The sequence below is a fragment of the Nanorana parkeri genome, unplaced genomic scaffold, assembly GCF_000935625.1.
Source record: "Nanorana parkeri isolate BGI_ZX_2015 unplaced genomic scaffold, ASM93562v1 scaffold704, whole genome shotgun sequence".
Taxonomy (NCBI): Eukaryota; Metazoa; Chordata; class Amphibia; order Anura; family Dicroglossidae; genus Nanorana; species Nanorana parkeri.
The window spans coordinates 837,912-859,019 of NW_017306972.1; the positions used below are offsets into that span (position 1 = coordinate 837,912).

At 40.7% G+C, this 21,108-nt stretch overlaps 1 protein-coding gene across 1 annotated transcript in view; it reads left to right on the top strand.

Moving 5' to 3' along the window:
• Positions 1–21,108, top strand: part of ITGA1 (integrin subunit alpha 1) — a gene marked incomplete at its 3' end in the record, with an annotated part of 71,913 nt that overhangs the window by 27,712 nt on the left and 23,093 nt on the right. The window contains exons 8-11 of the mRNA XM_018563832.1: positions 4,289–4,439; positions 5,142–5,307; positions 14,731–14,804; positions 18,125–18,269. Of these exons, the coding sequence (XP_018419334.1) occupies positions 4,289–4,439; positions 5,142–5,307; positions 14,731–14,804; positions 18,125–18,269 (536 nt within the window). The remainder of the gene's footprint in view (positions 1–4,288; positions 4,440–5,141; positions 5,308–14,730; positions 14,805–18,124; positions 18,270–21,108) is intronic.

Genomic DNA, 21,108 nt, shown 5'->3' on the forward strand with positions numbered 1-21,108 from the left:
AACGTGTTTCAGGCATTTATGTTCTTGAAACCGAAAAAGCCTGGTGCACACAAGCAGTTATAAGGAAGTGGGTCGATTTAATGCTGCCACTTATTTTGCGAGGTGGTCAAAGAGGTCTGCTAGTCTGGGATTCAGCCAGCACTCACCGTGCTAAAGACATGAAGAACTTCCTTGCAGAGAGAAGAATTGATCAAATAATGATTCCTGCAGGAATGACAGCCTATCTCCAGACTCTTGATATTGCAATAAACAAGCCATTCAAGGACCACTTGCATATGGAGATCAATGATTTCATTGAAAATAGAATGGAGAGAAATCAGCGTGGAAACTTTGTGAAGCCTGGCCTGCAAGAGGTCGTGACTTGGGTGAAAAATTAATGGGCTAAAATCTCTGACACCTGTGTTGCCAATGCACTACAAGCAGGCTACCTGGACAAGAAGTGTTCATTTAAAGAGAGCTCTATTGCCAGACATGAAAGATTGGGGTCAATAGTTCTAAAGGAATTGGAGTCGCAAGAAAATCAAGCGAGAATTCGGGATTTGGAGAGTTATGACGATGTTCCAGAAGAAGATGACATGACTGTATTTGAATAAATGTACGGTATATTTTTGTACATGAATACATGTAGACTGTTGTACATGAATAAATGTTGATTGTTGTAAATGAAAAACTTTGGATTGTTGTACATGAAAAACTTTGAATTGTTGTACATTTTGTTGCACATTAAAAAAAATAAGACATCCCCTGAAAATAAGACCTAGTGTGTTTTTTTGGGGGGAAAAAAATATAAGACAGTGTCTTATTTTCGGGGAAACACGGTATGCGTTGCTTTATGATGTTTAGCTTCTCTCAGAGAAACTGTGACGATCCTTTGGCAATGGCTTGGTGAATGCGTCCGCAGTCATTTCTTCTTCTGCCACCTTTCTCCATTGATTGGCTTTACATTTTGGTAATTTCTCTATGTCCTCCCATGATGTTGGTTGGAGTATGCTATGTGGCTTAGCAGTATATGACAGCTTGCAGGGTGGTATTCCCTTTGTTGCCCTGGTGGATCTTCTAATTTCATGATGTTCAGCAGAATTAAGTAATGGAATTTGACTTATCCATTGTGCGTTCCAGCGTCTTGTTCTGACTCCTGTGCAGCTTAACTTTGCTCAGCGTTCTTTGCTGGTTTACTGGCCAAATTCACTACACAACTTCCTGGGATCACTGTTTTTGGTGATGGGTTCTCATTGAAATAAACGCTGCAACTTATTGTTACCTTGTTCACTATAGCCCACCAAAATACCTTCAATGGCTAAATTTTTTCAATTTGGATCGCTTCTCATTTGAAATATAGGCATAAGCTTTACATCCAAACACTCTGATGTGCCCCAGGCTAGGCTTCAATCTATGCCACATTTAAAATGGGGTGCTTTTAACGGCTTTTGATGGTAGTCTGTTCTGTAGGTATGTTGCAGTCATGACTGCTTCTCCCCAGTGCTTCTTAGGTAGGTTGGCGTCTGTCAGCATGCAACTGGCCATTGTGTGATGTAGTTCAAGAATCCTTTACCCTTACCTTCTGCAGTACATTTCCCATTTGCTAAGAAGACTTTGACCTTTGCACTAAAATCAATTTCTGTGAAGAAGGTCCCATCACTGGTCATGTGACTTATTGTGCCTGAGTGCCCTTATCTGGGATTAGGCTCGGAGTCCAGTAGCTGAAACAGTAGGCAAATTAGTGGTGAAACAGGCCCCGTTTGGTACACAAGCACACAGTAGTAGTATAGGAGCAGGCAGAAACGTAGTCAGAGATCAAGCCGAGGTCAGCAGCCAAAGGTATCAGGTATGAAGTGGAAGACGATGAGAGTAGTTGGTGAATCAGCAGTCAAAGGTCGGTACATGGGTAGCAGTGTGAGCATCACTGTATTGTATCACAGAAGGAGCAGGAAGCAAGATATTGGCAGGAGCACAAAATTCTGGCAAAGAGGAAGTGTAGAGGCATGGCTTAAAAAGGAAGTTCAAGGGAGGAGCAAGGAGTTCAGAGTTTAGCAGAAACTAGGTTTAACTGAGGATTACATAGGAGATCAGGCAAGGAGCTATCCAAGGTTCTAAGGTGTCTCAGCAGGTAGAACCACTGCCAGATACAGCAGAGGCCCTGGGTTCAGATCTGATTCCTGACACTGAGTCAATACACCATCTGCATGGTTTACTACTGTTCTGAGTCACTTTAAAGGTAGCGCTCCATGATGTACCTGCAGTTTCCTTTGTGACTGCTTTAGCTCTTTCTCTTGTAGGTGCCTCTCGCTTTTGCTGCTCGGCTTTCCAGATTCAACAGTCCTTTTTCAGGTGACCAGTCTTTTTACAGTGAAAGCATGCCCTGCTTTCTTTGTTTTGCTTTGCGCTTTCATGCACCTTTCTCGTTTATTTAATTGAGCATATTTTCTTTCCTTCTGTCATATTCATTGGTTAATTTTCCTTTGGTGTATTCTAGTGTTAGTTTCAGCTCAGGCCTGGTTTCTAGAGCGTTAATAAGAGTACTGTATGACTCTGTGGGTATGTTTAATTTCCTCTCCACTTGCACGTAGCTGTTCTACGATTTCCAGCATGACATTCACATGTTCACACATTTCCTGGTCTATTTCTAGCCTCATCTTATATAGCTTGCATAGCTCAAGCAGTTTTTGTAATGCAGTCCACATACCTTTTAGGTGTATTTTCTTTTCTTATGTAGATGAACTGGTCGTCTTCCACTAGCAGATTTATAATTGCTTTTGCTTGCCTGTTCTTCTTGTTCCATTCCTCTGTAGGTCCATTAGTGGGTCTGTCTGTACTCAAGTCATCTTTGTTTAGAAGCATTTGAAGCTTGAATTTCCATAGCTGGTAGTTGCTATTGTTGAGCATTGCGATTACAGACTTCATATCTGAACAGCTTGCCATCTTTCAGTAGCTTGGCTCTTGTTGACTTGCAGTATTCTGTTTGGTGCCTGGGCCCATAACCTGTTTGTTATGTGTTTGGATGAAGCACTGAGATCTTGAGGAATGCTGAATTAAGTTTTACTTGATACAGCATTAAATAGCATACACAGAGAACTTCCTGTATATCATAGATAAACATGCAGATAGAAAACTAGCTATCTGCCATCTACAGCTCAAAAAACATAACAGTAGAATGTCAGTAATACAGGACGTTAGGAGCTTGCTCGATTTTTGGCAGGAATTTTCTGAACTTGCTGCATTTTTAAAACATATGGAAATGCGCTTGTAGATAAAAGTCAGACCACATCAGTCCATAATACAGTTACTGAGGAACTCTTACTGGTTCTCCTTCCTGTCAAGGCTCCAGGATTAGCCAGGTTCCCAAAGGCTGATATTATATGCATGAAACTTTTTGGAGACTGGCCAGGTTATCTAGAGTAGTTTTCCAATATCAGCTCTTTTTACCCCTTGAGAAACAGTTCAAAACAGCTCCTTAGAAAGTCCATAATGGACAACCCTTAGCGCAAGGCTACACTTTGAAAGAACCCATCTTCTAACAAAAAGGCAGTAGGGTACCATCTCTCATACTTTTTTTATTTGCATTCACAGCTAATCTTTCATGACGAGATTTCAAAATTTTACTCCGTTCTTTTCAGTCCAAGCACTACTGATACACAAAGTGCACTAATACAAATACAATCACCTTAAATATAACAAAAAGGAAATCTATCTAGGAGGTGTGAAATACAATCAAAGGAGTAGGTAGTGATCAGCTAATGTACAAAAGCATTCAACTTAAATTTTTTTAATTAAAACAATTCCATAAGCTCAGATTTTTTATTGCATTAAATCGGGGACTCAATTTAGGCCCCTCTAGAGGGTTACTAGGCAAGCTGTTGTCACCTGTCTTGAAGGCCCTGTTTTCCATGCTACTTTATTTATTTATTTTTTTTTGGCATTGCCTTTACATACACTTTTGAGGGTAACATGGGAAATACCCAAATCCTTTAAAGAAGAACCAGGGGAAATTATTATTAAACCCTGCAATGGGGCAACCCACGCACTGCAAGGGTTAAGTGCTTTCTTTGGTCTTTGGAGGAAAATACAAAAGTTATACTCACAGCCAGCTTGCTCTCAGACCATAACGTTCTTAGAGTCTTCACATTCTACATACAGTATATAGCATGTGAGGCTGCCAACGGGCATACCATCACTTCAGCAGACAAGCTGCCTCCATAGACCACAAAACACCTTATCAATGTTTTATGAATAATATTATATTATGGTTACAAAGTTACATGCTTACTTTTTGATCGTTTGTATATTTCAGAGCAGAAGCTTTCAGTGAGGAAAGAGGTGCACGGAAAGGAGTGAAGAAAGTTATGCTGGTTGTAACAGATGGTGAATCTCATGATGGTTATCGATTGCCTAGTGTCATTGATGAGTGTGAAAAGGATGGCATTGAAAGATATGGTGTTGCTGTAAGTATGTTTGTAAATGTCTAGGTATATATTTTAGCTATGTCACATATTGTTCTTTTCATATTAAAGGCTGCATGTAATGCTGCTAAGGTTATGATGTTGTGCCACAATAGAGGTAGGACCTGTGTCAACGGGCTTTGGGGTTGCATTGATGTAATCAGTTTGTGATGCTTCTGAGATCATTTTTAATTTATTGACAGGTACATTTGACTTGCGGTTGACCTCCTTTTGACCCACATTTGACCTGCTTCAAATGCATTTTGCAATCCTATTGGCTTGTATGGAAATACAAGAGTCATTTGAAGCTAATCGATTGACACAGGTCCTTAGAGTCCATGTTTTGTCTCAAACTCCTTTGACTGAATATTTACAGCTATGTCTTATAACCTGAACCAAATATTTAAAGTGAAATTTCAATTATTGAAAAGGGGTGATTGGTGTGATTATAACCACTGTAGCAGACTGTGCTACTATTTCTAAGACATTCCCTCCACATTAAAGTGTATCTAAATCCAGGAGCCATAATTTATTGCAGCTTATCAATCCTTATATGTGGTGACTGCATTAGGTCTCTTTTTTCATACTTTCTTTCCTTTATTTTCATAAATAAGCAAAAGTGGAAAAGTGCAACTCTAAATACTTCTTTGCGCATGTATGTATGAAGTATTTACAATATTCCTTGTGATTTTATTATCGTTTTAGATTCTCGGTTACTATAACAGAGGAAATATAAGTACAGAGAAATTGATCAATGAGATTATTTCCATTGCAAGTGAACCAAAAGAGAAACATTTTTTTAACGTGTCGGATGAGTTGGCTCTTTCAACAATTGCGGAATCAATAGGAGAACGGATATTTGCTCTTGAAGGTACTGAAAACAAAAGTGTAAGATATGTGGGCTGCTATAGTTTACTATGACTGACAAGCATGTAAAACACACAAACAAATGTATTTTTCCACAAAGTAAAATTCAGAAAGCTCATCTACTGTAAGTGTTTTCAAACCAGGCTTTCTTAACCATTTTACCCCAGAGGAAACCTCTAAATAATTTTCAAGTCTCAGGAAACCCCTGTTAAAATTAATTTATTGGGGTCAGTTGCACAGATGCCTCTTACATCAATGGGCAGTGGGAAGAATTCCTCTCTTACAGTGGTGGTCAGAATGCTACCATTTCAAACAGCTAAAAAGATTTGCTAAGTGGCATCAAACCCAGAATTATGCCAGCACCATCAGATTGGAGCTCAGTCAATCACAGCTTAAGGAACCCCTAGAAACCTGTTGTGGTACCTTAGGTGCCCATGGAATCCCGGTTGAGAATGGCTGGTCCGAACAATCAATTCCAATGTTTAAACTACCTGTGAAGATGACTCTACTTTGTAAGCCTCCACTGCCCAAATTTCTAAATGAACCATTAAATCTTTATCTTCATCCCCAGCATTTAGCATTAAAGTGCATCTAAAGCCCAAACTACTTTTTTGGTATGGATAGATTGGGGAAGGCCAATTTAAGGCCACATTCATGCTGCATGTGTTAGCATCTGGTTTTCAACAGAAGGTAACCCCAAAAATGTATGGGTGTGAATGGGACCAGCTCACACCACTGTATTGCATTGCAATACAGTAGAGCAAAAAAAAAAGTAGAGCATGCTCTAGTAAGTGCTCTACTGTAACGCATCGCGTCAAAAATGGATATCACGCAACTGAAAAGAACACAAGTTAAAAAAAAAATACATAGAAGTTTGTCCACTCAGGTTAGGTTATTTAACTGCTTGAAGACCAGGTGTTTATATCCCCTTCCTGGCCAGGCCATTTTTCAGTGTTCAGCCCTGAGGTACTTTGACTGACATTTATTCCATCATGCAGCGCTGTACTGAAATCAATTTTATACCATTTTTTTGGGGATAGATAGAGCTTTATTTTGGTGGTATTTAATCACCACTGCGGAATGGGGCAAAAAAGAAAAACAAACACACCGGAACAGAAGAACGCAAAGAAATCAATGGTGAATGAAACTGCAGGTCAACGGACCTCCACTCACTTACATTTTTAGGACGATTTTGGTATGAACAAACTCTAAAACCTTCAGTCAAGTTTTTATTGATATCTTTCTCTACTGGGGAGAGACACACTCCAGAAAAAAAGAAAGCATCATAGCCATGCTAACCCCACCCTATCCATAGCTAAAATGAAGTTTTGGCTTTTGATATATGTTAACCATAAATGTAACCCTTAACCCTAAAAATGTGGCTAGCATCACCATAATTTAAATGGACCTGTGTCCTTTTAAAAAAAAAAAAAAAAACTTGACCAACTATGTAACTCTGACACTTAAAGTCACAAAGAATACAAAGCCTGCAATTATCTAGAAGTATGTGTTTGTAGATTGTCATTAGTAAACATTTCTAAAGGTGCGTTTGTTGTTGTTTTTTTTTTGAAGATATGGGTAAAGGTCCGCTTTAACCACTTCCAGCGGGTTCACGTAAATACATGTCATGCGCTGGAAGTGGTTATGCTGCTGCAGCCATGTTCTTGTTACCTTTTTAAACAGCAGATGATTGCTGTTTAAATACAAGCGATCCGGCATCTGTACAGGCGCTGGATCGCTTGTAGGGTGCAGCGCTGTGTGTGTGTCCTCCTATGCTACCGGGCTACCGTCGGCTTTCCAGGCTACGCTGTCACCCGTGCGGCACGGGACCGGCATAGTGGGTCTCCCCTGATGGATTGGACGGAGATCAGCAGGCTTCCAGCCGCTGATCTCTCCTCCTATCACTGGACCCGGACGTGATGTGCATTACATCACTTCGGGTGTCACTGTGCATACTCTCCAGCTCCTAGAGCCAGAAGAAGCTTCTTTGAGGTCCCTAGGTGACATTAGGGGTCTGAAAGACCCCTGATGTCTCCACAAAAAGGACCTGTCACATTATATTTGCTATTATGTGATAGCAATAAAGTTAAGTGTAAAACAAATGTGAAAGTCCCCACCCCCCACGTGCACGCACATACAATGCAAACACGTGTCAGATGCGCCTACGTGCAAAAACGAAAATTGCACCCCACATGTTTCATATCGACGTGAGGGCCAGAGCGAGAGCAATAATTCTGGGGCCATAAATCACAGTGAACACTAAACTGATGAGCAGTAAAAGCGTTTAAAACGTTGCCTTTGGAACATTTTGGTTATGGCAGTTTGTTTGCGGTTTCCACAGACGCACACAATTTTAAAGCTTGACATGTGTGGTATCTATTTACCTGGTGGCACCCCATCTTTAAAATTTTACCAAAAAAATTGGTATTATATTCTGTTTCTGTGCACACTAAATTTCATTTTAATGTATGTTATCCTAAAAATACTTGTTTGATAAACATTCGCGTAAATACCGTGCAACATAAAAAATAGCAACTAGCATCTTTTTATTTAACTCTGCTTTCAGAAAATAGAAAATATAGAAATTGTTTGGCGGCCTCTGCTTTCAGAAAATATACAATTGTTTGGCGGTATGTGTTCGCTCACTTCCCGATCTACTGAGCCGATCTGTGACAGTCTCATTGTCACAGGTCGGCTCAGATTATGAGGCTGAGTGAAAAGCACTCACCTCATAGTTCTCCTTTAAGGAAAAATTACCGAATTAAAAAAAAAAAACAGTTTTCCCTATAATAAATTATAAAACATTTATTACCCAATTTTTTTGTAAAATATAAAAGGCGGGGTCACGTCGGGTAAAAAGACAGCAAACATGTTAAGCCTTAAAATTGCGCCGCCAAAAAATTGCGCGTGTGTGCGAAACCTAAAAAAACTACAATATCCAAAATTTTTTAGTGTAAGCTCCTCTACAGAGACTGATGTTACTATGGGAGGACATTAGAGTGTAAGCTCCTCTGTGCAGAGACTAATGTGAATTACCTATTCCTTTAGGCTGTCCAAAACAAAAATATGTTGGCTTAAGGGCTCATTCTCACCATACAGTGCACATTACTGCTCATGCGCGCTAGTGTGCATCTGTGCATTGCTTACACATATTGCATTGATTGCTTTTTTTAATTCTTTATCAGTATAATTCTATACACTGCAGGCCACTGCTGTGTGTTACAGCATGCTGGAGCCTTCTTCGCTGTGCAAAAAAGAATGCAACATATCCAGTTTCTTTCAGCATACGCCAGTGTGGCATGTTGGCATGAGCTGAAGCCATAAGAATGAAGGAAATTGTCTTGTTCTTGCATTGGAGTGCATCGGGCAACTCTGTCCAACTCTGTCCAACATGGTCCAATGCTGCTTATGTGAACAAGCCCTTAGATGTACTTTGACAAATGTGTATACATGTAAGTTTTTAGTCCTCAGTATAATAAATAAATAATCTATATACAATGAGGGGGATTTATCAAAACTGGAGCAGACAAAACCTGGAGCAGTTGTGGATGGCAACCAATCAGCGTCTATCTCTCATTTTCAAATGTTAACTGAAGAAACTGAAGAGAAAAGCTGATTGGTTGCCCTAAGTATCTACTCCAGTTTCTGTCTGCTCCAGTTTTGATAAAGTCCCCCCATCACATATACATTTCATTAACAATTATGGTCATGCTGCCAAGTAAGTATTCCCAGAAGGTGTGGACAATGGTGATATATGGGCCCACTTTGGATTCCACCCAGCGCTCATTCTCCTCTGGAACCACCCTTGGACGTGACCTTTTTTTATAATTACATAGTAAAAAGGTCCTTGGTGTGTTTATATTATTACTATCCATTAATTAAAATGATATGTTTAGGATCCTTGCTTTCCCATTGTGAATCGGCATCCAGAGGATTTTCGTTAAGTGACACTTATTATATTTTGTTCTAACTAGGAAGCTGAATATTTCCAGAGCGAGTTACAACAAAAGCCAAGTGTTCAGAAACAGCGTACAACATGTTATTTTAAACAAAAGTCTGTGAAAGTATTTCCTGTGGTTACATCATAAGAAAAGGCCAGAATAGTGTTTAGGAGGAAGATAAAACAATGTTTTACTCTCTGTAGGTCTCTGGAGGTTTATGTCATTTTCATGTATAGGCTTGAGAAGGAAGAGACATGCTGAAGGTCTTGGGAAAGTGTTCCTGATGGCAAATAAATGTCAGGCGGGTGGATGACTTTACAAGTCGCACAGTTTTTATATTTCTGCTAGAAAGGAGCAAATATTCACCAAGAAACGCATATCCCAAAAGGATATAAAATAGTTCTAACAAACCCTTTCATTATCACAGATTGATTCCTAGATTCCTTGGTTAAATGTAGCAGCAGTGACACGGTATAGGATAATACTAGGATTCATTTTCATACTGAAAAATGATTTATATTTTTAAAGGATAATTAAAGCTTTTATCTGTACACTACTTTCATTTAAAAAACTCTTCTCAGTGTTATTATAGGCTGCAAATGTAATAAAAAGTAGAAGCATTTACTTTTTTTTTATCAATTGCACTTTTAATACTGTAATTATATCTGACAGTTAAAGTATTAAACAAATGGTTACAGTTACCTTCAGGCTGCAGTTGCATCTGCAGTGCTATGTATAGGCTGAATGTTTGTCATTGAAGCCTCCAGTCTCCCAGATCCCAGGATTATTCACATAAGGGTGAAGAGTTTGGAGAAGGCAGGAGAAGTGAACAATCACATGGTAATGTGTGTTAAGCTGTGGAATACAGTCTGCCGAGACAATGCTGGGGCACCTGCGTCCATACTGGAAACCTCTGTGAGTGGGCTGGGACTCTAACCCTGAGGCTGGGACTCAAACCCTGAGATGGGACTTAGTATACAGGCGCTGAGCTGAATCTTGTGTTTGCTGAATATAAACCATTTACTTTGACTGTGGAAATGAATAAAAGTTTAAAAATTTTCGGACATTCGGATGTATCCGAATTACTGTATATACCTATTGTAACAAGGACACTCCACTGTAGTCCAGGTAAGTCAAATCAAATGCAGTTTATTTAGGGCAAACAGAAATATATCTTGCATCAGCAGCAACATAAGACAGTTCCCTTTAATGTGCAAATGCTCTGATACCCAAAAACGATAGCGGCACTCTTATTTATGCAAATCAGGTGCCTGAGTAAGGCCCCACTAATGCTGGCAACCTCTGTTTCCACTGGCTCACACATCTTCCGCTCCTAAGACTCTCTGCACATCTCCTTCTCCTGAGACCCTCCGCACCTCTTCCCCTCCTGAGACCTTCTGCACATCTCCACCTCCTGAGATCCTCCACATCTCGTCCCTCCTCAAATCTCACCCTTCCGAAACCCTTCCCACATCTCCCCCTCCTGAGACCCTCCACTTGGAGACATCAGGCCAGCACCGCAGAGCAGCAGCACAGAGTGCACTATGTACAGGTATGGTGCAGCAAAACTAAAGCTGAACGCCACAGCTACTTTAAAAAGATTGTCTGTGATTTGTGTGTCCTGTGCTTTAGTTTGCATTGCTGTATAATGTATTGCCTAGATTTGTAGTCTACTATAGCTGATGGTATTCTGCATTGCTGTGTAATGTATTGCTGTAGTCCTTTATAGCTGGTGGTATTCTGCATTGCTGTATAATGTATTGTTGAGATTTGTAGTCCCTCTACAGCTTGGAGTCAGTGGCAGAACTACCAGGGACACAGAGTTCGCAGCTGCGACTGAGCCCTGGGGGGGAATTTATCAAAACTGGAGCACACAAAACCTGGAGCAGATTTGCACTGCAGCCAATCAGCTTCTCTGTCTCATTTTCAAATCTTACCTGAGCAAACTGAGGAGAGATGCTGATTGGTTGCCATGAGCAACTGCTCCAGGTTCTCTCTGCTCCAGTTTTGATAAATTCCCCCTCTGGTGTTCCACCACTGTCCTGAAATCCTTAATCTGTAACGTTTTATAAAAAACACAGACACTCTACATAAGGTATCAGTAATTGGTATTAGCGAGTACTTGAGGAAAAGTATTGGTACATGGTCTGGCAAAAATTGTATCCGTGTATCCCTAAAATATATATATATATATATTTGATTTGTTTGTACATGTGGCTCTGTGTCATTTGGCCATGCTAAAATATCACTTCTAAATAGGCAAAACTTGCATCCAAGATTCACACAATTTTCTATTTAGGTGCAATTGAAAAAAAAATGGTGAAAGTAGTTTCAATCTTGTCAGAAACCTTTAAAAGCAAAATGCCTAAATATATGTTTCATGACAGTGTATAATATATGACATTATAGGAGATTGGAAATCGATGTACAGCATTTTTTGTCTGGAAATGAGCCTAATAGACATAATGATTGTACATAAACATCTTTACAATCCACATTTCACAATCCAGATGCATTCACCATTTTTCTCATCCCTTGTTATTTATTGTCACTGAGACTAAAGCCTTGTTTATTTCAGTAGTCATTCCCCTGGTAGACAAGCATTTCTTCCCACAAGCCAGGAGGTAAACTCTGAGAAATGTATAGCTTAGTTCTTCTCATGGGTTCTTCTAGATGTTTATTTTTTGTGATTAGGCAGAATGCACAGATCTTAACTGCTTGAAGACCAGGTGTTTAGATCCCCTACCTGGCCAGGCCATTTTTCAGTGTTCAGCGCTGCGGTACTTTGACTGACATTTATTCCGTCATGCAACGCTGTACTGAAATTAATTTTATACCATTTTTTGGGGACAGATAGAGCTTTATTTTGGTGGTAAAGACCCAGAGATAATGAGTGGAGGGGCTGCATGACTGGGGGGAAGAATAGTCCCTGGAGAAGGGGTTAAATAAAGTGTGAATCATCTTACCTGATTGGAGGTTGGGGTCAGGTGTTAGGGAGGAGCCACATGGGATTAGTGATGGGCCGAACATACCCGAGTTTGGTTTGAATTCGAACTTTAGAACATGGAAAAAGTTTGAACTCGAACTCAATGCAAGTCTTTGGGACCAGAACTTTGAAGCTCAAATGTTCCCTTTTTTGAACCTTTTTATGCAAGTTATTGACCATAAAAAGGGTATGGGGATTCGAGTCGTGCCCCGAGGGACATGTATCAATGAAAAAAACACTTTAAAAAAAATACTGTTTTTAAAGGATTAATGATTTTAACATCACTTCATGTGAAACAATAAAAAGAAAAAATTCCTTTAAATATCGTGCCTGGGGGTCCCCTTGAAACTGCCTGTAAAGTGTTGCATCTGTACGATTTTATAGAACCTGCAGCAGCAAAAAGTGACAATTAATAAGGAAAAAAAAATAGCGTGCGGTCTCCCCCAAACAATACCAGACCCTTTAGGTCTGGTAGGAAAGTTAGGAGGGACCCCATTTAAAAAAAAAAAAAGAAACAAAAAGTGTATGGGGTCCCTTACGGTCTGGTAGGAATTTTAAGGCGGAACCCCACCTCCAAAAATGGGGTGGAAAATTTCCCAGCCAGGTCCTTGATCTGAGCACAGGCCTAGCAAGGCAGGAAGAGGGGGGGGACTAGCGAGTGCCCCCCCTCCCATACCAGGCCACATGCCCTCGGCACTGGGAGGGTGCTTTTCCAGGGTCACCCCTGGAAAAGCACCTTGTCCCTGTGCCGATAGGGACAAGGGCCTCTTCCCCATAAGCCCTGGGGCGTTGGTGGTGGGGGTGTAGGCAGGGGAGCTTATTCAAACCAAGGTACCCCTTTAATAAAGGGGCACCCAGATGCGCCCCCCCCCCTCTTTAAATACGTAAGGGATACTTGTACACCTACCCATTCACTAAAGGGTTAAAATAAATTTAAATAAAAAGTCCAGACTTTTAGAAAAAAAATCCTTTAATTGAAATAAAAACACAACAAAGGCATTTCCCAAGTCCTTTATTGTTATAAAAAAGACCCCAAAAAATTATCCACCGACGTAATCCAGGGTCAATCACAACGTCCAGCGTTGTCCACGATGACGACGACTCGACTAAATTAAAAAAATAGAAATAATAATTTTTTACAAATCTGATGCTCGCCGACCGATCCGCTCGTGGCAAACTGACAGATGCGCCATGATTGGGCTTACAGAGTACTGTGCCGTGATTGGGCAAAGTCTTGCACCTTACATGTGGTCAGCTGCAAGGCTTTAGCCAATCAGGGCTTCACAAGGCAATGTGCGGTGTGCAGTGTCTTGTGGGGCGCTCAGCTGGCGAACAATTGTGAATATTGACTAATAGGGAAGATTAGGCGGTTGGAGGAAAGGGGTAAGTGCATCTTCTACAGAAGAAAATTTTATATACTATATATTTTATATCATTATATATATATATGGCAGGATTACTTTTAAATTGTGCTTTTCAATAAATGTAGGCCATTGCAAATACTCAATTCCCACAAAACAATCCAGGGTGCATACAAATAAGAGAAATTTACAACAACAGTCTAAAAATATATAGGAAAGTCCTTGATCTATGTCAATGGTTCCTGCAGCCACTGCAGCAAAGTCAATAAATTAGTTATGAAAGCGTGGGGTGGTTTTAAGTGTCATGGCAATAATCAGACGGGAAAAAAACCCAATTTCAACTTGGAGGAATATTCCCTCCTTTGTGTTCTAATCCCTCTTTCTCTCTTTCCTCATTAGTTTTCCCTTGTTGAAAACTGTTGTACACATAGAGCAAAATTTGCTCCATTGTGATCCTTTTACTTCGGAAGAAGTCAATCATTAGATCAAATTTTGCCAAAGAAACATGTTGGAAAATCTTCAACCAAGATTCAATTCTGGTACTCAGACAGTACATACATATGGAGTGGTGAATCTACCTAATGTGGACACAGATAGCAATAAAAAGCCAAGAGGGTCTAAACCTCCCCCACCGTCTCCACAACCCAAAAAATACACTTTAATACACATGACATAGGATTATGCAAAGCATAGCAGCATGCTTTGGGGCTTCCTGTTTGATAAGGGATGAGTCACCGCTTTGATGTATCTATTATTATTATTATTATTATTATACAGGATTTATATAGCGCCAATAGTTTGCACAGCGCTTTACATTATAAGGAAGACATTACAGTCACAATACAATTCAAGACAAGATGGTAAGGTGGGCCCTGCCCGTCTATGCTTTGATGTCAATTATGTTCTGTAAACAACCGGCTTTTTCAGCAGAGGTGAAAACTATATACCTGAAAACATAAATGTAGCTCCATTCACTGGATGGATAGAAGACTATAACATTTTATCATGCAATATTTCATATTTACCTGACCAATAAAAAAAACATTTTTTTATAAGACCTGATCATTTAAAAAAAAACACGTACAAAGCCACAATATATTCCCTCAAAATCAATAAAGTGTGTTTCTTTTTTGTTAAAGCCACTACAGAACAACAGACAGTGTCGTTTGAAATGGAAATGTCCCAATCTGGATTCAGTGCTCACTATTCTAAGGTAAACATTGTATTCTTGGCTTGTTCGACTCTATCTCTCAGAAGAGTGCAGAATACCTTATTAAGGCTCCTTTTGGATCTTGCCTTTTGATCATTTCTGTGTGATTTATAGTTCAGTATTTTAAGTGTTAGTTTTGGCCTTCTTAATATTGTTTACTGGCAATGTTATTACCCATCTTTTGGGACTAATAGCTTTTACTGCATCATCATGAATGAGAAAAGGTAACAGCGCCCAAGGAAGAGATGGAAGTATCAGTGTACTTTTACATTATGCATCACATAGGTCATAGAGCCAACATTTTAGGGCCATGTAGTGTCCCTTCCTCAGGGTAACACAGTGTTTCCTTGAGGAAGGGACCCTGCATGGCCCCAAAACATTGGCTGTATGACCTATGTGACTCCATGGAAATAAAACTACACTGATTCTTTCATCTCTACATGAAGGGCTTATGACCCTTTCTCCTTTACGGGTAAGATTGCGCAGTGTCATCCGGTGTCATTACAACAAACACCTTCCCCTATTTTGATCACAACGCTCTATGGAGTGCAGCTTAGGTTGTTATCAATACCAGTGGATGTTATCTATACCAGTGGTTCTCAACCTGTGTAACCTCAGGACCGATATTTGTCCATGGTCATTAAGTCGCGACCCAAGACGCACTGCAATGGAATGCACATCATTGCGGTACCGCGCAGGAAAGTGAACTGTGGGCGTGAGGTGGGAATGAATAGCAATGCACCTCCCACACCAGAATGTGTAGTAGGTGCGATTGCATGGTGCAGTGCGCGTTAATGGCACAGGACTGTTCATTTAACACACTGTACTAGTGTGAACGGGCCCTCAAAAACGCTGACAAATACACACAACCACAATCTCCCACACACACATTTCCACACTCCAAAAAAAATGTATTTCTTTTTTTTTTTTAAAGATCCACCCAGTCTCCCTAATTCATGAGAACTGGAAATTAGAAACTAGAAAAGTGGAAAGCATGCCATGACCTACTGAACATGGTGTTGCGACCCACTTTTGGGTCACCACCCACCAGTTGAGAACCAAGGCTCTCATCATGCTTAAAAAATGAATGTAACAAAATAGTTTATAAAATGTAACAGGAGGAGGGTTAAATACTACTGATAATAAATAAAGATATACATACACTACAGTTAGCTGCTTTTATTTTAGCCCAAACTTCTTATTTATCTTGGTTAGAACCTCTGTTTTTAATTCTTGAGAGGTGTAGGTGGGAGGCACTGCACCCATAAACTAATCTGACTTTACTATACAGCATGAGTCTTGTGGTGTGGACTACAACAACTGTGGGTGGGCGGCTCATTTTAAGCCATGATAAAGATAAAGAAGGTTTTCCTTGGATTTTCAAGCAGAAATACATTTTTGGACTTTGTGTGACACTCCTTTCCTATCCCAAACTTCCTATAACCAGGAAATCTTTTCAATGGTGGCAGATTCTTGCTGCTTGAATCTGCAGCCGAACCTCAGAGACTCCTATGAATGAGGCCTAACTTTTTTTTATCTGCAAAGTCATGCATTTGATATACAGCTCTATGATACGTAAATATTATAAAGTGAACCTGTGCCATGACTATGCACACCAAAGTATTTACATATTCTGAACAAACAGTAGAAATGCTTTACAACAAGTAGACATGTAAGCCGGCAATAATTTGTTTCATTTCGTTTTGCATTTTTCGTTATTTTGTTTTTCGGTATTTTCATTCATTTTGGATGAGTTAAACCATAGTTTTTTTTTTACAGTGTGGTGTGTTTACTGCTTTTACTGTATTTGGTGAATGAGTAGGGCTAACAACTACCCCTTACTGATTCATGGGGGGGGGAAGGGGTCGGCATCAGGGTGACCACTTTATGAAAGGAGACCCCCATATTCAGATAAGCCCCCCTGCCCGCAGACCCCTACAACATCAGGGCTGGGGTTGTGAGGATAAGGACCTTGTCCTCATCGACATAGGGACAGGATGCTTTGTCAGAGGATCCCCCCCGGCAAAGCACCCTCCACATGTTTAGGGCATGTGGCCTGGTATGATGCGGGGGGGGGGGGGCTGCATGCTCATCCCCCCTCTGCCAGACTGCTGCTTGGATCAAGGGTCTGGCATTTCAGGAGAAACCCCACGCTTTTTTTTTTTTTGCATTGGGATCCCCCCTAAAATTCCTACCGGACCTATAGGGCCTGATATGAATTGTTTACCTATTTGTATTGAGATATAACTTCTGAGCTTAGTGTCACTTTAAGCCTTAGGAAGGTATTCGGACAAAAATTTATCTCTTCTTGACTGCAATGTGACCCGTCGATCAGGGGAGACATTAGGAACAGAAGTGAGCCATTTGAACAAGCAGGCCATTAGATATCAACATTAGGTGCATTCTGAACTGCATCTGTGTGTCGGTTTGCTATATTTTGTAGAAGGAATGTGTTCATTTGCCAGTGCAGGTGCTGGGGCACCCCGGCCATCTCCTTAAAGGAGAACTATGGGGTTAAGTATTTTCCCCATAGTCCTCCTTAGGGTAACGGGAGGACACAAACTAGCATCCTCCCGTCACCCTAGGCTCAGTATACTGCGAGCTGTAGCTCGCGGTATACTGAGACGCTGAAGCGGATCCCGACAATTGTGCCGGGATCCGCCCAGCTGCGTGACTGACAGCTGGCTCTGCCTATCTAAGGGCAGAGCCAGCTGCACCCGCCCCCTCCCCCGTCCGTTCCACCAGTCAGCACTGGCGGATCGGAGTGGGGAGGGGGGAATCCAGCAGAGAGCCGTGATAGGATTGAGAGGTGAGCGAACGCCGGTATGTGTTCGCTCACCTCCCGATCTACTGAGCCGACCTGTGACAGTGTCATTGTCACAGGTCGGCTAGAACTATGAGGTGAGTGGAAAGCACTCACCTCATAGTTCTCCTTTAAACTGTCTTCAAATCAACGTTCTCTACAGTCCAAATGATCCTTTCTTCTGAAAGTGTGAAGCCCTGATGAAGTGAGTTCCCTATAACCCACCATAATGTGTTGACTTGTTAATAATGTCTTTTTGTCAATGAATACACTCTCTTACATAGACGTCACCACTAGTATTTTGCTTTCTTTGTTTTTTATTTAATCAGAATGCAATGCAAAGGTACTGAATGTATTAACATGAATTCACTTAATGATATATTGCTTAATATAGAATTTTCATTGAAACTGGAGTTTTCCTTTGTGGGTTTCAGGAGCAGGTGTTCTCTGCTGTTAATAAAAGGAAAATACACAAAGTTTGATTCACATTTACCTCTATATATACTTTTCCCTGATTTAGGACTGGGTGATGCTTGGTGCCGTTGGAGCCTACGACTGGAATGGAACAGTTGTCATGATGAAATCTGATGACAATGTCACCCCAGGAAATAAATCATTTCACACAAGATCAGAAGATAGAAATGAGCCTTTGGCAGCCTACTTAGGTCAGTTGGAAATTCCTATTCAACTGTTTTCACCTTTTTTCCCCCATCTCAGTGTTGCTGAACTCCTACATCCTCATTCAGCCATTTCCTGCCTACTGCACATGCACTCACTCCAGCATTGGCTGCGCATCATTGCTTAGGATTGATTTCTGGAAAATGATAATCGTGGACTATGTGTGTCAGCAACTTGTAGTTTCCACCAGGGGTGTATGCGACAGGGTGATGGAGCACGAACACAACTTGGAGACACAAAAAGGAACGTTATCACCCAATAACAGAAAATGCCTGAGCATAGACCTTCATTGCAGTATCATCATTTAAAGGCTGCAGTTTTATTTAAAGGCTGAGCTCTAGACAGATATTAAAAATCATATAATAATGCAGCTCTGTAATCTTTAATACATCATAAGATGTATTTTTTAAATGCAAGCAGCCTCTTACAGTACCTGTATAGCAGAAATGAAGTGTGAGAGGAGGAAGCAGTACAAGAAGCCAGAATCAGTTCATGTGATGACAAGAAGCATGCAGACAGGAGAAAAAAGCAAAGTGCCAGACAGATGAGCTCATCACTGTGCTGCTTCCCCTATTACTGTCAAGTCACCGCCTAGGGGTTGACCAGTGCTCAGAGGAGGTGGGATTAATAATGCTGGCCATCACTGAGGACATGTAGTGGCAGAAAAGGTACTGCAGGGAAGTCTACGGATTAAAGCTGAATATTGCAGCAAACACTGGTTTGCTATTTTATCTTTTAACAAGCTACTTATTTCTATCTTGTTTTGCTGGTGATCAGCTTCAATGAAAGCTACAGATTTAACTCTGGTAATTTTTTTTCCAAATAGTTCTCCAGCTCTTGCTGCAATAGCCATGATCTCTCCATCCATGTGGCTCGTAAACAAACCTTATCTGCGATCTAGTGCCGGTCTTTTTCCAGGTTGAATGACGCTCAGCGTCCCAGTGTCATTCAACATTTTTTCTGTCAGTGCACCTGCGTAGTCATCAGCACAGCACCCAGCACTCGTATACAGCCATGCATTCTCTGCATCAACAACCCAGTGCCAGAGAAATGGCAAAGAGAATGATGACCATGAATGCCATATGACTGGACCTCCCAGTCTTCCTGAGTTCCCAATGGGCTTTGTGCTTCCCTGCTGCTTGATGTGACTCAATCTCAATTTCTCAAGGCCACATATCCCATCATGCATTGCTTCCAGCAAGCAATAATAATGTTACATTGTGAGAAGTTCAGATGTTGAGTTGTAGTTCAGATGGCAGTCTTAGTTGGAATGGTGACAACAGGAAATTTATATTCACAAGGCTGAGCAAAATTGTGTCAGTTCATTGAGGAAGTAGATAGAACTCATGAAAATTCAGCATGATGGCTTAGTGGTTAGCACTTCTGTCTTGCAGCACGGGGGGTTCCTGGTTCAAATCCCATCTACAAGGAATGTGCATGTTCTCTCTGTGCTTGTGTGGGTCTCCTCTCACATTTCATAGACATGCTGGAATGTTAATTGGCTCCTGTCTACATTGGCCCTGCATGTGTGTGAAATAGGCACCTTAGATTGCAAACTCCTTGAGGGCAGGGACTGATGTGAATGTGCAGTATGTAAAGCTCTGCCTAAATTGTTGGCGCTATATAAATACCTCTAATAATAGATATTGTCCAGCTCTGACTTCATGTCTTGGGTATTGGGAGATAGCTTAAAGGAAAAGTTGGACCCCCCCTTTCAGTGAATATGTTTACATCATTTCAGCTTCAGGAAAATAGTACAAGGATTCAGTTTCCATGGGAATCAGCTCCCTTACTATTAAAAATGCACCATTTTTTTGTTAATCAGCTTCCCTTGGGTCAGCAGGAGAAAATTTAGCAAAAGGTCAAAGTGGAGCTGCAGTCAAAATGTAATCTACTTTCAGATTAGGAGGAGGGTTAGACCCTGCATAAATTGTCGGTGTTATATACATAAAATAAATAATTTATACAGATTTTTTTTGTTCGTTTTTGACCATAGAGACCCTTTAAAGACAGACAATGACTTTTGAAACAATATTACTACATTAAAGATCATATGAGAATTATGTAATTGGGTTTGTATCTTTTACGGTGAGAGTAAACAAACACTTAAAATGACACTAAAGTGTAACACCCTGCTCCCCCACATCTAGGTTTTCTGGGTAACCATAAATCAGTGAAACATAATTACTGTTTGATGGCAGGAAACATGAACAGTTGTGCCTCCGAAGAGATTCTGTGTATGATGTTGTTTTGTCTTCACATTTCAATGGATGCTCTTAACAAGTGATGTTTTGTATTTCCTGATGCCAGTGACCGGCCATACACTCAGACAGTAGCAGGATGCTCTCTGAATTACGGGTCAATAGGAGGTGTTTCCTATATCTGTCTGTGTAAAGACCAAACAATTCAAAGGAACAGCGCATTTTGGGTGGTTCCAGTAAAGGGACATTCAGAACACTATTCGGCATAAGTTGGCAACAAAATTAACTTAAAGTAGAACTCCAGGATTGTAAGCAGTTAACCCTTGCAGTCGGGCTACCCCACACTGCAAGGGTTAAGTGCTTGTTTTGTCTAGGGGGCAAAAATAAAAAAATTAATACTCACCTGATCATTGGTCCCACATGGCTTCTAAACTGGTCTCTGCAGCCTCTCCCCCCGGGCTCCATCAGTCTAACGACTCGTGAGAGGTGAGCTGTCACTGCAGCATGATCAGGTGAGTGTTTCTTCTTTATTTTTGCCCCTATGGCAATTTAAACAGTTTCCTTATAGTGCGGGGGCAGCCCAAGTGTAAGAGTTAATTATTCACTATTCTGGAGCTCTTCTTTA